Consider the following 16,811-nt stretch of genomic DNA (forward strand, 5'->3'; position numbering starts at 1 on the left):
CTTGTGAAAAGTCTGGAGCTGCCTTTGTATTTTAACGTTGGCTATAATGGTGTTACTTCAAGAGCTCAGTATTTTCTCAGGTGGTACTTTGTATAAAAAAGTTTAAGAACCACTGGCTTAGAGGAACCCACATCCCACAGTTTTATGCTACTACACTTCCAGTCAAAGTTACAGTCAAACTGGAATCAGCTATCCATACAGAGGAGGAATAGCTCCAGTTTTATGTACGGGGTACAGTGTAAACAATCTCTCCCACAGAAACACTTCCAGCTGTTAAACGATACGCGTTTTTTTCTTTTCTTCTCTTTCTTACTCTGACTGCTTTGAAATTTAATAAGAGCGTTTCGTTATGAGCGATTCTAGTTATTAATATTTGCCTTTTGTGACACCTGCAGATTTTTTCACTTAATGTTGATCCATATAATAGTTGATTTGAAACCATTTTTGTTATGATGTGAAATTCAATGCACAGAATCTGTTTACAATTGGACACTTTGAAGCATTCCAGTGCAATCTCTCCCTCCTTTTGATATAAAGTTACAGTATTGACATAACTACAGGGAATGTTGCTTTTGTTTTTAAAACCATACCTTGGGTTTTCGATCAATGGATGGAAACGGTTGTGTAGATAAAGATAATAGGGCCCTGTTTCAAACCTCACTCTGAGGTTTGAAACAGTGGTATTTTGTTTCAACAAGGGCAGAATGGCAGCCCTCGTCCTCTTTGAGGTAACCAGGCTACAGTGTGTTGATCAATGTGTGGGTGAGAGGGATCCTCTCCTGCCATTGGACTGCTTTCATGCTCCAGTGGCTGAACCTTGCAGGAAGTGAGGGAAAGTACAAGAAGCTCCTCACAGAGGGAAGCATGTACTATGACGACATGCTGAGCTCAAATCAAAGGGGGCAGACTGTCCTTTGCCTGGGGGAGAGCGAGTGTCTGCTGTATGTGACTTTACATGAGCAGCAGAACAGCTTGTCACCCTTGTGCAGATGCCTGTATTTTGATGCAGATGTCTGTGTGGCTGCTTCTCTCATGCTTGATTTGCACACCAATGAGTCTATCAAAGGCTATTTGCAGGGAGGTCACGTTTTATTAATGACCTTGGCAGTTTTTAGTAAAGACCAGGAAGTCTTGAAACCATTAGGTATGTTAGATCAAACGGATATAAAACCGCAAGCATGCATGGTATTGTAATGATGGCAGTTAATGTTGATATGGGAACTTGAAGTTTGAGGCTTGAAAGGCTAACTCGTCTCAGTGTAAAAACTAATATAAACATTTCTTTGTCTTTGTGTTTCAGTTGTTGGGTAGTGAGTCTAACCCTTCAGATGAAGAGCCTTCAGTTCCGGAACATCGCCCCCAAGGCTCCGGCCGCAGTGCTCTCCTCCTCCCCCTCCCCTGCGGTCCTGTCTTGCCAGTCTCCCTCTGCCCTCCCTGAAGCTACCACTGCTTCCAGTCCCAAGTCCATCATTGTGCCTACCCAAAACTATGCACTTATGCAAATAGCAGGTCAGGATGGCACATTCTCCCTGGTGGCACTGCCCCCTTCTGTCTCCTCTCAGACCCCACCACCACAACAACAGCAGCAGCAGCAACAAACCCAGTCAATTCTAAAGAACCTCAAACTGCCTATTCCCAGATACCAGTCAGTGAGGAGCAGGGGAACTACAGATAAGGTCAAATGTCCACCACCAGCTACCAGAATTAAAATGGCTTCCAAAGCTGTTACATTGCCGACTAAGTTGTGGGTAGGTGGAGCATCAACAGTTAAAGAAAAGAAACAGGAGTCCAAGTATACTCAAACCATAGTGCCCAAAGAAGAACCTTCAGAGCGGTTAATTTTGTTTGACGCAGGCTCCTCTGATATCTCTGTGACAACATTGCTCTCAGACAATGCTGTCCTTTATCCCAACTCTCAACTGGAGCCAATGTCAGATGGCTCAGAACAACCAGCTACAACTGGCCTCATTCAGAATCTCCAATATACCCCTACTGCTGTGAAAAGCTCCCCAGGCAATTCCTCAGAGGAAAGTAAGACCACAGTGAGGCTCTGCCAATCCAAACCCACCTTAGCCCAGCCCCAGAGCAGCATCACTGTCCTCTCTCCTGCCATCTTCAGCAAAGCAGTACAGATTATCCCATCCCCACCTAAAGGTAAACTGCCTATCCTGCCCTACTCCAAAATGAAGAGCACCCTCATCCCAGTTGCCAAGCTCAGCACCTTGTCCCCTGAGGCTAAGGGGTTCTCTTGCCAAACAGGGCAAACAAGCCCCACAGATCCTACATCCAACACGTTGAAGCCAGCTGAAGCCTTGAATCAGAACCTGGTGGCAAAATCTGCTTTGGAAAACCAACCCAAGACCACAGACATGCCTGTGTTGGGCATCCTCCAGAAGCCACCTGGCAAGAAACGTGGAAGGAAGAGGAAGACAATGGAAGACATCTTAGCATTTGAGGCCCGAAAGAAGAGGTCCCTGTCCTTCCGAAGACGGGTCCCTGAAAAACTGCCACCAGTAGTTTCAGGCTCCAAGCAAAAGGAAGTTGATATTTCAAAGAAATACCGGAGCATTCGACCCAAGCCCCTGTTAGTGATGGAAACAGTTCCCCAACTTGTTAGTTTCCCTGCTGTTACCTCAGAAGGCCAGGAACAGGAGCTTGTACTTGGTCACCAGTTTCCCACCACCCCTACAACCAAGGCCCATGATTGTCCTCCACTAACCTCAGTAGCCCTCCATCTTAGAGGTGCCTCCCATCCCAGAGTCTTCATAGGCAGCCGTCCACTCCACCGTTGTCCCACCTGCAGTCGCTTTTTCCAGTTTAAGCACCACCTCCAGAGCCACATGAATATTCACACTAACAGTCGGCCCTACATCTGTCCAGTATGCCGTAAAGCCTACGCTCAATCAGGCAGCCTGAGCACCCACATGAAGCTTCATCACTCCGAGGTACGGCCCCGTCGGTCTTTAAGCTGTGAATTCTGCCAGAAGGCTTTTGGGTATGTGGGGGTGTACTTCAGTCATCTGAGAGAGGTTCACAAAGTGGTGCTGACTGTGGAGCCGTCCATCAGCCATCATGAGGTTGAAGTTCTTGATGGGTAAGAATATACAATATACACGATACCAACATTCCACACATTAAATCGGTACATAAACGGATGAGGCAACCTTCAGTAGTATCAAACTGATTATAATCATGCATTATTTTCTTTGTTTTTCTCGTCAGTGCCAACCCCCCACATGCATCAGATGAGCAGGACAGTGAAGACCCTGTGGAGCTGCAGATCAAATGTGGCCGTTGTCATGCAATCACCCCCACTTTTGCTGACATGAAGATGCATTTACTTTATGTGCACAGTGAGGAGGTCCAGGTCCGACCACATGACGGCCAGCCACTGCAGGCTTGTCGCGAGGCAGAGAAGGAACTTGTAAAACATGCCGCCCATTATTGGCGGCAGCTTAATGAGAAACGCAACCTGGTGAAGTGTGGCAACTGTGACGAGGAGTTCTTCTCCCTCTCTAAGTTGAAGAGGCACATCAAGTCTCACCATCGTGGAAGAGAGGGCGAGGATAGTGGTACTATCTCATCGTCAGAGAGCAGCGGAGGACTCGGTATCCTTGCAGCAGGTGCAGCCTTTAACTGTGTACTGTGCAGCAAGGTGTTAGACACTAAAGAGGGGGTTATGGAACACTGGAGGGGTTGTCACCACTGTGAGCAACCAAACCTGCTTTGGGATGCACTGAGCTCCTACTCGGGTCAGGAAGAGTGCGAGGCAGATAGGAATTTGGTCACACATGCTCCAAGCCCACGCTAAGCTGCCTTGCCCTTGGATGGGCATGGGGCCCCTTGCTGAGGCTTGTCCTCACACACACTCAGTCCAATCAACAATCAATAGCACAGGAATAGAGAGTCTCTCTTATGTCTTCTAACATTAGTTTTATCTTTCACTAACTAAGGCTGGTCAGAACTTAAAAATAGGTCAAAATAAATCAGGCCAGTGGTGAACATTGTTCTTCTGTGTATTGTTTCATAATAGATATTTTCAGTGAATCAAATTCATGAACAACTTTATTTTTCATGTTATTTTAAATGCACTGTTCTGTTTATGTCTTAATTTTATTTCAAGTTTTGTATTTAATATCCTGTCTGAACGTAAATGGTTATTTATTTCTACTGCCTATTGAAAGGATACTAGGGTAATTTATAACTTAGCAGTATAATTGTTACATCACCATTTCATCCAAACACTCCTAGTCATGCATAGACTTTGTTTCAATGGGCTCAGGTGTTGAGAATTATTCTGCCTTCGGCCTAATAAAATATTTAAATTTTTCTTTTTTTTTGTTATTTTATATCTTTGTTTGTTGGTGATTATAGACAAGTGGAAAGAAAATGCAGCAGATTCAAAAAAGAGATTTGCAAGAGAATTGCAATAAATGGTCGGCCATCTTATGGCGCTTTCCCACTACACAGTTCCAGCATGACTCGGCTCAGCATGGCTCAACTCTACTGGGGGGTTTTTGCTTTTTTACCTTTTTTAGCACCTGCTCTTGTGAGTTTCCAAGTGAGCTGAGCCGATGACGACCGCGTTGGCACTGGAAGAGTCACGAGTGTGACGTCTGACACAGGAATCAAACCAAACAATGTCGAACCTTAGACCAGTTAAAGAGACTTGAACAGTATACTGTAAAACTTCTAAAATCTCAATATTTAACAGAAGACTCTGGTGGATTTATTTTAGCAAAATAACCTCTTTCACTGTGTGTCAGACATGCAGGAAGTACTGAACTAATAACTGATTCTAATGATTCAGTACACAGAAAATAACTGCTTTACAAGTCACTCGTGTGTGTGTGTCGCGTATAAAGCAATATCATGGCAGTTTCATGCAGCTGTGCTATGATGACTCCGCCCACGTTGAGGTACGATAGTAATGGAAAAACCGTACCGAACTGAGTAGAGTTGACTCGTACCGTGCCGAGTCATGGCGGAACTGTATAGTGGAAAGCGCCATTAAACTTAAGCCAGTTCTTTTGTTGGAAGACAAACAGCTATTTTATTGACATGTTAAATCCTGTCGATTGAATTTAACTGATGAAAACTGTTGGAGTGCAGGCAGAAATCACAAAGATGATGTATTAGTTATCAACTAAAAAGTACCACACTGATCTGCAAAGCCTAATGCCACTATGGGAAAAGAAAAAACGACAGTAATTGTTAAATTACTTGTTCACATGGATGATCAAATACTGAAAGAAAACCCTATCCTCATATCAAGGGCAGACTTTTCACTATCACTGACTGGCCTTGGATCGTTCCTCCGATCATCCGTACGATCCTTTTCTCTAACAGCGGAAGAATCAATGTTCTCACTTGTGACTTGCTCTTTGACAGAGTGACTAAGGGCAGTATTAGGGTCCCATGTCACTTTGGACCCATAAAGGAAAAAGTTTCAAACCAGCACCAAAGTGACATTCTTGTGGCCTTCTGAAGAAAAAGAATCACTCATGCGTCGTGTGGATGATCAGCATTAGCGTTCTCTATCACCTTGACTTGTTGATTAATGCCTATCTGTGGATTCTGCATATGCCAAGGTTTTATTCACATTAGTGATTGTAGTCATGAGTTTTGCATTTGAGCTTTTTACCACTGACTGTTAATTTAGTTTAATACACAAAGGAAACTATTGAATTGCCTACCTGTTGTTGCCAGCTCATGTGCACACCTGTGGAATTGTGCGCACCGAGACTGTTGTTGGAGTTATTATAAACTGTTGTCAAGTCCAGAAAAATATGCTATTTTATACTCAGATCTTTTAGTATATTTATGCTTGAGGTTGGTCCTTAAAGAACCATCACTGAAACATTTGTTTTGTTTATTAAGTCTAATTTGGAGATGCTTGTGTCTTGTTTTGTGGTTGGGAGGTCGTTACTAAATGGCAAGTAGCTCTGTCGATATTTGTCTGTGTTTATCTTTCATATACAGAGGACAAAAAATGTCAAATGAATGTACCTATATGTTAAAAAAACTGTACCAAAAGTATATACTGTATAGACCTATTCTATAGATAGAATATATATATATAGATATATTGAGAAAGAAACATTTATATTTGCATTAAGTCGTTCGTAGATTGTTGTTTTGTCACAGTAGAGGAGGAAAAACAAGAGGTGAATATACGTATTATAATTGTAGATCTGTCCGTGTGTGTCTGACACAAACACAGGACTATGAATGAAGGACAAAGTATTGATGTTGCACTGAGTGCATAAGCTACAGTTCATTGAATACCTGGTTTGAGTGTTCATCAGTGAACTGTCCTTTGTTTTCATGACCTCGACACAAACCCGTAAGTGACAGGATTAATGTTGAGAAGTCTTTCCTCCATGACTGTCAGCACAAGTCAGACATAATATTTTTGGTTCATGTAATATGTTGATTGTGTTCAAAAGAAAAGACTGTGTTTGTGCTTGTGGATGTTTGTGTAACTGAAAAAAACAGATGTTTATCAGAATAAAAAAATTGCTTTGTTGAGGTGTCTCTAACTTCAAAGCTCTGTTGCACAAAAACAATCTTTGTTCTAATGACAGAAGTGACCGTAGGCTGACACGAGGAAGGATTTTCAAAATGGGTATGTGGTTACGTGAACTTCCTACTTACAACGAGTTCCAGTTCGAAACCTGGAAAAAAAACTGAATATGCTAATGAATGTGTAAAGTGATGCTGCTCTCAATAGAGCTGCCTTAACGATAGCTGTGTTTGCCCCACTGCCGCAGGAAAAATCAATATTTTCAAATACTTTTATCTGTCGCATTAAAGCTACAAAAAAAAACAGTCGATTGTTGAGTTTCATGTTTCAAGTAGGACAATACACAGTACAATATACAGTGAAATAGTTAGTGTTTACAAATGAAATGAGTAATTATAGTTTGTTTCTTTTGTTTTTTATAGATATCCATAAGATCATCAGAGGGGGGAGTTGTATAGTTTAATGGCCACAGGCAGGAATGGCTTCCTGTGGCTCTCGTTGGTGCATTGACGAGCAATTGGTGTCTCGCTGAAGGTGCTCACCACAGCCCTGTACTCGGCCTCCTCACCCTTAACACCTCCGTGGTGTTATGGGTGAGGAGGTACTGTGGTCGGCCAGTGGGGTAGTCCACAATCCAGGACACAAGGGGGCGATCCACCAGCATCGCCGTCAGCTTATCACCCAGTAGAGCACTCGCGATGGTATTGAAAGCCCTGGAGAAGTCAAAGAACGTGACCATCACACGATTCAGCAGGTAGATGAGGGCATCCTCAACTCTAATTCGGGGCTGGTAGCCGGTGGAAATACGCCATAAGTTCTGTTTTTGAGCTTCTAAGGCCAAACTTTTGATAAGCCTGTTAAATACATTGCCTACTACATTTTTTGTTTCTTGCTCCTGTTATTTATTTTTGAATTTTGAAGCTCTACTTACAACATGGTTACGATCCACCAGTGAAAAATACGGTATATGTATGTATTGTATTGATAAACTTAGCATAAAAATGTATCTTGTGGGTTGCACCCATGAAAAACTTGCCATATGTTCTCTGCCAATGGCAAACAATTATTAATTAATTATTAATTATTAAATTAACAAACAAGGGCCTCAAGAGCATGTCAAGAGCACACCATACACATTAGCCAAAGGGCTTTTATTGAGTTGAGAAGTAAATCTTTCTTAAAAGTTGTCTCAAAATAAGCACACCATCTTATCCATGTATCCATGAAGTGGCTCAGTTACAGTAAATGCCATGTAAATGTGATTAACAAGGTAATTACCAGTATGTGTGGGAACTTTTGATATTACTCGATGACCTAATTAAAGTAGAAAAACCTACACACTTTGCTGTGATGTGGCATCTTTATTTTTGTGAAATTCCCCACCCATGTTTTACAGTGTGTGTTTGTGTGTACGTACAGTATGTGCTTTGTGTCTGTTGTTATTATTATTATTATTACCGCCACCAAGGAGGTAATGTTTTTAGCCATGTCTGTCTGTCTGTCTGTCTGTCTGTCTGTTTGCGTTGGAGCAGTGGAATTCAAAAAGTAAAGAGGAGATTTAGATTATGACCCAACTGTTAGATTTTGGTTGAAATCTGGACATGATCGAGGGATGTACTTACACTACTGTAAAATGAGTGGCACTAATTTCTACATTGGTCCACGAGGACCGTACTCAGAGTACGCATGTGTGGGCTACGGAACCTTAGAATGCAACACATCCAAAAAATGTCAACCCACTCTCTGTGGACACAGAAAGCATTAAAAAAATGTAAAAACTAGGGATGTCCAATAATATCGGCCCAATATTGGCCTATTTATGTAATATCAGTTTGAATTCTTTTTTCTAGATGCATTCAGGATACAATAAATAACAAAGCAACTCATTAAATTCACAGACAACAGAGAGAATTAGTCGTACACTTGAGAATGCACTTTTCTGTGGTCTGATTTTCATTGTCAGACCAGTGATTTAAGTTGATTTGAAGGCACATGGCCTTGCATCTAAGGTTTAAGGGGCACTTGTGTTGTGACTTCTGTTATTAATCAAATGAGCGACATCCCTACCTACCTGCCTCCTCCTCTGTGACACAAAACAACCTCATCTTACGTCAACTCCACAGACTCTTCCAACTACTTTAGAAGAACTCAAAGGTTTCACACGAGTGACTCAACATCAGGGGTCTTTCAGCTCCCACGGAACACAGATAAAGCTACGACATCAGTACACATCAGGTCCAATCTAGTGTCACCATCATACTACATCACAGCTGCAGATAAAAAGGAAAGCCCTATAAGGTGATGCATATTTCCCTTTAATCAGAGCTAATATGCAGCACAGCCACCACACTGCACTCCCACCTTCCTGTGGCTCTTGGGGGGGGGGACAGGGTTAGATCAAAGCCATCCCCCTGCTTCTGCATGATCAGTGAGAAAGAAGAAGAACCAGGGACTGCTCTCTTTCTTTCTCTGGGTCTTTAAAGTACTCCTCCTTCAACTACCATGGTCTTGGAAGTATACTTACTCCATTCCCACTGGTCAAAAGATAAAAGTTTAATTCTGGGTTGAAACAGGTTTTTCAGTAGGAATGTGTTTGATTGGTGGTGTGACTGATGAACTCAGTGAAAACACAAGACCTTAGTGAACACGACAATTTCTTTACCATAATGACCGTTCATTTTCCATCCAATCCTTACTTTGTCACACTTTGGATGGAACTCACTGTCATTTATTGCCTCATGATATGAGAGACGTCGTGATCACACACGGGTGATGCCAAAAATATATATACATATATATATATATATATATATACATATGTATGTATATACATACATACATGTATATATATATATATATATATATATATATATATATATATATATATATATATATATATATATATATATATGTATATATACATATATGTATATATATATATATGTATATATATATATATATATGTATATATACATATATGTATATATATACATATATATCTATATCTAGATATAGATATATATACACATACATATATACAATAATACAGTATATTCTTCACTTTTGACTATGACTTACCATTTTATTTTTCAAAATCAAGTGTAAGTTTTATAAGCAGTGAACCTATTATGCACAGTAGTATTATAATAAATATTCTACATCCATAATTTAAGGGGAATAGGATGACATATAGAATATAAAATAAACTGTATTTTATATCTTATTTATTTCAAACACGTTTGATTTGCCTTAAAAATAAATAAATAAATAAAAGAGGGAGCAGCATGAACTATTAGCTATATATATTAGTCATACAGCCAGGGAGCTGTACTAAATGTGTATTGTTGACATTACTTTGAGTGACCTCTCCATTAAAAGTCTCCTCACTGGGTGATCCAGAGATGCTGCTCATTGCTTTTGGTCCAGATGGTCAAGAGCTTCCAGTGTTCAGTGGGGTATATGCTGCTTGCCCAGGAGAACTCCAGCCATCTGTCCCCCTCCTCTCTTTCCCTTTCATATGAGTCAAAGTCTCTGAGTCTTGGGATCAAGGTGTGATTCTGTGTGATCTTGTGTTTCTTCTCGACTTGCTGAGCAAATAAAAGCACATGAACCTGCAGGAGTTGATAAAAAGAAAAAGACAACAGAAAAACTAAAAACTTGGATCTGTCATTTCAGATATCTGTGTGTGTGTGTGTGTGTGTGTGTGTGTGTGTGTGTGTGTGTGCGTGTGGGGAGGGGGGGTGTACAGCAGAATTCATACAAGACAGAGAGCATCTTTCTGGAGTCATGTTAGCTGTGGGCACTGTGATAAGATAACTGGATGCTAATGCTGTTCTTTGCCTGTGGGCAGTTGCGCCTGTCTGAGCAGTAACCTACATTTACTGAGTTGCCGTACATTAAACATTAATGAAGCACATGAACACATGCGGACGCTCACATGAGTTTGTGCCGCTATTCTTCTGAGGACACTGCATTGACTTGTGTTCATTTGGACAGCCTGAACAAAGCAGGATGTCATACACAGCAGTATCGCTCTGCAAGATGTGCATGCCTCTTTGTTAGAAGGTATACGGTAATGCACCACAGGGCATATTTCAGTATGTACCTTGTATTAACAAGTGTGCATCTTCCTGAGGCCTTGTCATCTCCTAACTCTCCTTGATGACCTCTCAGAGCTTTGTGCATTCACCCATTCATACCCATTCACACACACATTCATGCAGTGCATCTATGTGCTGGCACGTTTTTATACGTCTTTCATACTTAGACTAAAGCCAGGAATTGAACCCACAATTCTTCCAGTGAAAAGACGACTTTACTATATTGTAATGTATTATGCCGGTAAGTGAAAATTAATTCATGAATTAATTATTCACCTAAACCTGTATCCATGTGGATGACCCCTAAGGTAAAGATATCTAGCCTGTTTCCAGCCAGGAGGAGCTGCTTCACCTCTGTCTCACCCTCTGTCCCCTCCCCCACAATGGTGACTCTGGCTGGGATCCAGTCACTGTCTCCCCCAACTCAGATAGTCATCAGTTAAACTCATCCCCCCCTTTTTCTTCTGGGCAGTATTATTTCACACACACACACACATCTGCACGCTGAGGGCCCCCCGTATATCCCCTTATACCAGGGGTCCTCAAATACAAATCTTAAAGGGCCACAAAGGTCCATTTATTGAGGTCGGTCAGGCCACAGGTGATAAACTGTAATATTCAAAAGAAAATGTCCTTTTTATTCAAAACAACAAAAATATGAACTTAAACTTAAAATATAATTTCCTTCCTTACGCTGCTCATACATTTGTATACACATTGGATTCACGTTTATTATTATATACACAAAGTACCACTTTTTATGCCGGTCGTCTCATTTTATTTTGCCAAAACCCATAGTGAAAAAATAACAGTTCAGGGGCCACAAATAGGTGGCCAGAGGGCTGGATGCGGCCTGGGGGCCACCTATTGAGTACCACCGCCTTATACCAACGCATTTGGGAGTAAATGGCAGTGGCTGATGATAAGTCTATAGTGATGTGTAGTGTAGGAAAAAAAAAGTTGTGACAACATCGTACGACATTCGTGTCCCTCATCAATACCACGTTACATGCTGCAGCTGCGGAGCCAAGAAAAGGCTCTTGTGGCCCCGACAGTTTTCACATTTAACTGATTTAACAGAGCTGGTGTTTAGTATCAAGTGTTCTGGGCAATTGTCAACACCTCAAAGACATTTTGTGTGTGTTTACCTGCCACAGAAAGTCACAGAAAATACAAACAATGCAGAACATAATTGGCAGTGATGCACACAACCCTCCTCTCTCCCTTTCTGTAAACACCTGTGGCCCGCTGGGAAATCACACATTAGCATTTAGCCATTTCATCTGCTGCACTAATCAGAGCCAAACATTTCAATAACACAAGAGCAGTTACACAATCTGAAGAAAGAGGGTGAGTGAGAGGAGAAGAGCTATTTCCACAGGCTGCAAACATTTGGCACTCGTGCTAAAGAGCTGGACATATCCAGGCGGGACAGGGAGTCAGGCAATGACCTCGGATGATCTCCCGGTTGTTTTTCATGTATCTGCTGAAATCAGTGAGATTGAACAACTCACTCAGTTGCATCAACAATGCCTGCAGTTGTTTAACATTCAACCAGTTCAGGGTGGTTTTTAGACAAGAACTAGAAGGACTGGGACCGTATCATCAACTGTATCTAAGAATGGACATAGTCTTCCAGTTTGAAAGTAAGGCAAAAGAAGCAGGTTGCACATTTGAATGAAACTTCTCACTTGAATCATAACATCTGTGAAATCGTCTCAATCGCTAGTTTCAGGTCTTTGTCTTTCACAGAACACAATACCAGTTTTGTAATTTGATTCCTCCTGAATTACTGGTTGAAGAATCTGTCATTGCATCGGTCGAATCACTAATCCTGAGTGTTTGCATCCATTTACACCAGAGTGTGTCTTTCATATACTCAGCGGGACACTATCACTATGAGATAACGTCGACATTATCTGCTGATTAGACTCGGGAACTGTCAATCCTGAATCCTGAGCAACTTATACATTAATGTTCAGTGCATGTCTGAATGCAGTCGTGTAAGTGGCTGTGCGTTGTTTTGTTTTAAAGATGCTCACAATTATGATATCAACATGCTGTAATATTTGCCCAAGTGTTCAAAGTGCCAGAAGATATGAAAATAAAGAATTCACCAACACAAGTGTGCACACAAGAGCTCTCTCTCCCACTAGCTCACACTTAACAAAATGCATCGGCATCATTGTATGAACAAATACAAAATGAACACAATTAAATATCACAAAACATAAGAGGAACACAATGGGAACATTTAAGGTAGATTCAGGTAGACACACGAGAAGATCAAATAAGATAAGATGATTATGCCTTAAACTTAAATGGCACAGTAATGAAGTATAAGTGATAATGCAAATAAGTCAATGAAACTGTCAACTGTATGTAATGTAAATATGTATCACAAGGCTGGTAGTAGATTCATCATCTGAATATTATTAATGTTTGGACCACAAATAATGACAATTTCTTCAATATTAGTTCAAATATTTCTGTGTGGATGAAAGTGGGCTGAGTGACTTTATCACTTTTGTCTCCTGGAGTGCGGCACATGAGTTATGACGTGTGATTGTGTTCAGATATATATACTGTATTGTTTCAGCTCTGGAACCACCACCTACCTAACAATTCATCAGCTTCTTTAGACGCCTTTCAGGATACTTGGCAGCCCTTGATCAGCATCTGTGACCTGCAGCAAACAGAAAATGACCTGTTGTTCTGAGATAATGTGAAATATAACGTTCCTTTAACACTCTCATCACTGTAGATGCCAAATATATGAGCACCTGCCAAACAGTCAGCGGTGCAGCGATGCAGAGTTACACCAGAGAGGTGAGGTTGGGAATCCCCTGAAGATTTGCAGTATTCCTCTCACACAAGCATGTCACGAAAAAAAACTCACCTCCGCCTACTCAACACAAGCGTTTTTCTATCGTCTTTCGAAGTGCATGATTACAAAAACACCTCATGATGCACAAAGTCAGAGTGAAAGTGAAACCTCCTCCTCACTGGAAAGAACCTTTGTCAAACACGGACATCAAGGAAGCGTCTGACATTCATTTCTTTAAAACTACTTCATCACTTCACAAAGCTACAGCGAGCGATGCCTGCAAAAATCACAGCTTGTAACTTCACACCCTTGCAGACACATGTAGGAAATTAGAGTTTTGTTTCCGAGGGGCCGAAACCCTCGTTGATCATGATGGTACGCAGCAGAACAACTGTGGAAACATTTGAATTCTTCATCGCAAGCCAAAAACTCATAAATATCACTGGCAACGTTACAGATGGAGACGGAGAGAAAAATGTTTTAAGTTTATGTTTAAGGCACAAAAAGCAACTTGTGGTTTTCCTCATAGTATCAACATCCACTACATAAAAACCAAAGCCTGTTACAGGGTTCAAACAATGTTCAAACAATGTTCAAACAATGTTCAAACAATGTTCAAACAATGTTCAAACAATGTTCAAACAATGTGCACAGTCACCACCAGCCCCTGCACATACAGGTGAGAATACTACGAAAATACTACTACTTACTCACTTGCACTATACTTTTTTTGGGGGCATTATTACAAATATCGGAGATTTGTGTTTTTTATTCTGAGTAATTAGTTGATGCTATTTTTTCTTTTTTTACCTGTATCTTTCACATCAGCAGCATGTCTGTTTTTGATTGACAATTCAACAGCTGTCAACAATCACATGTCCACTCACATGTGCCGTGCTTTATTGTCTATTTCCTCTAAATCGGTACATCATTTACACGCTGAAACTGACTGACATAAATCAATATAAAGTCATTCATATTTCTGGTTATGTGCAAAGCCCTCATTGTTGATTGTCTAAAATAAAATGTCAGCATTTGTATGATTGATTTTTTTGGGCATTTTCAGGTAATAAAATGGTGTAAATCTGTCAGATAAGTGGCAGAAATGAGAGTGTGTGGGATTAAAGTAGAGCATGCATGAGGTTCCTTTTGCTTTTTTACTCGTCTTACTTTTGAAGCATAATGTTTTTTAGGAGGTACGCGTACTAAATGGATTAAAGTCACAATTCACATTTCATACAAAACAGTCAGTAGGCTTAAATCCTCCTCACTGTAGCTTTGTGCATGTGCTTTGATGTTCAACCAGCCGCCCACTGTTACTCTCTTACAGCTCCTGAATTGTGTGTTTACCAGAGCTTAGACATTTAGAGGTGCCTAACACTGCCACCTATTGTTCTTCCCCCGAAAGACTCTTACAGGCTGCGCTTCACTGTTGGAAGTGCATTGTTTTCAGTGTAAAGGAGGCTGTCAAAAGACTTCACGGCACAAACACTGTAAAAGTATTTTTATGCGACTAACTCTCACTTGGTTGTGGAGGACGATAAATGACATCACTGTGGATGCCACTTATAAACAAAACAAAAAACAACTATTTAACACTATGATACAAGCAGTGTGAAGAAATAAAAGAATAAATAATACAGAATAAATACCATTTTTATTTATTTATTTATTTATGTATTCATTTATTCCTTCATTTATTTTTTTATTTCTGTTGTGTATGCTAATGAGGTAAAAGGGTCTGGATTCCTGATAAATCTTCCTGCCAATGCACCCGCTGGAGTTCATGCAAGGAAAAGTTAGGGCCGTATCGGCAGACTTTTTTGTCAGAGAGGCATTCCGTCCATACTGAAAGGGCATTTTAGCACCTGAAACTGTATTTTTATGCTATCACATTGTTGAACAGTATGGAATTAAAATCTTTTAAAACAACTAAATGTTTCAATTAAGGTCAAAATTGAAATATAAGCTTTGATTTTGGGTTCCTATATTTGCACATCCAACGAGTGCCTCCCTCCCCAGTCATGAACCTCACCGCACGTCACTGGAGGAGTGAAATGACAACATCAAGTCAAGTACAGTACAATCAAACAATACATTTGATGCCAGTGAACTTTGTTTTCCTTAATGTGTATGTCAAGAGATCAAAGGGTTTGTTTTTGCACAGAAACTCTCTATGATTCATATTTCCTCGGCTTTGATGTGCGAGCTGTGCACAGCCACGGGGTAAACCATTTCAGATTGTCTAAACAATTTCCAATCATTGTTTCCATATTTGGGTTCTCACATGGAGTAGAGAGGTGAGGGCCTAACATGTTAACTTGTTTCTGAGCAGCAGGGAGGAGAAGGGAAGAACCTGATTCTATCCATTAAGACTGAAGTGGACATTGATCTGCACATGCACAAACAAACATGAGTAGCCTACACCTACACATCTGCACAGCCATATGCCTTGTGAGGTCAGCTTACAGGCAAACTGAGAGCCCTCTGAAAACACCCGTGTCTCTCATTTGCCTCTGCCCACTCCCCTTTAAACCTGATTAGTAAACCACACCCTTCTTTAATCTCACCTTTGCAATTGCCCAACGTCCCGCTCCACAAACATTGTTCACGTCTGCATAGCACAGCAGACCAGAACAATGTTTGAACTCCAAAACTTGACAAAAAAAAAGCTTGTGTGTTGCATGACATCATTCAGCTGTTCCTCTGGGCAAGACTCAATCCAACAAAATAATCCAGGCCAGCTCCATAAAGCAGGGAGTGCCACCACATTCCTCCAGCCACAAAGTATCAAATGGTATTAAGTCACTGTATCCGTCCGCCCCCTTTCTTCTTCATGTCTCCTTCTGAGTCCAAACAGAGCATGGACACCCGCTTTATTTCTTTTCTATATAATAAGAAAGAAAACAACAGCATTGTATTCATAATTGTTCCTATTCTTTTCTTATGTGTGTGATAGTGTCAGATGTGCAGTGTACATGCAGCAGGTGGCTCCACATTAACCTTTGCCCACAGTCTGAGCAGCACTGCACACAAATGCAGGGCAGGGATCTGGTTACAGCAGCTAACTATTACTCTCATCCCTGTGGACTCTGATTGTACATGACATCAGAACCTTTTAACAGCCATGCACAGCTGTGGCTCAAGTGAAGTTGAGCAACACCCATGGTTCTCCCCACACTTCAACATCCACCAAAAGAACAATACAATCAGCGGGGAGGATTCTTGTTCAGTGCAGACATTGCAACACACTCGTTTTCATCTGTAAAACATGTAAGAAAATGAAGAAATGAGAGAGAAACAAATGCAGATCAAGTGATTCAGACTTCTATGGAGAGAAATGTGTCTTATTGTGAAA

General features: G+C 40.9%; 2 protein-coding genes and 1 long non-coding RNA gene across 4 annotated transcripts in view; 2 read left to right on the forward strand and 1 right to left on the reverse strand.

The window, feature by feature from the left end:
• znf438 (zinc finger protein 438) overlaps window positions 1–4,329 on the forward strand; it is a 31,165-nt gene extending 26,836 nt beyond the window's left edge. For both annotated transcript variants that reach the window (XM_044031762.1, XM_044031770.1), the window contains exons 3-4: window positions 1,301–3,094; window positions 3,223–4,329. In XM_044031762.1, coding sequence (XP_043887697.1) covers window positions 1,329–3,094; window positions 3,223–3,811 — 2,355 coding nt within the window. In that variant the 5' untranslated portion in view covers window positions 1,301–1,328 and the 3' untranslated portion in view covers window positions 3,812–4,329. The remainder of the gene's footprint in view (window positions 1–1,300; window positions 3,095–3,222) is intronic.
• Window positions 4,330–9,833: 5,504 nt separating this feature from the next.
• On the reverse strand, window positions 9,834–16,090 carry LOC122782705. Its single transcript, XR_006361952.1, has 3 exons — window positions 16,024–16,090; window positions 13,245–13,312; window positions 9,834–10,137 (listed from the first exon to the last, which is right to left on the reverse strand). It is a non-coding gene; the product is annotated as an uncharacterized LOC122782705 (long non-coding RNA).
• Window positions 16,091–16,580: 490 nt separating this feature from the next.
• The window catches only part of LOC122768338, a 4,441-nt gene continuing 4,210 nt past the window's right edge, over window positions 16,581–16,811 (forward strand). The window contains exon 1 of the mRNA XM_044024267.1: window positions 16,581–16,599. Coding sequence (XP_043880202.1) covers window positions 16,581–16,599 — 19 coding nt within the window. The remainder of the gene's footprint in view (window positions 16,600–16,811) is intronic.

Source organism: Solea senegalensis, linkage group LG1 (genome assembly GCF_019176455.1).
Source record: "Solea senegalensis isolate Sse05_10M linkage group LG1, IFAPA_SoseM_1, whole genome shotgun sequence".
Classification (NCBI taxonomy): Eukaryota; Metazoa; Chordata; class Actinopteri; order Pleuronectiformes; family Soleidae; genus Solea; species Solea senegalensis.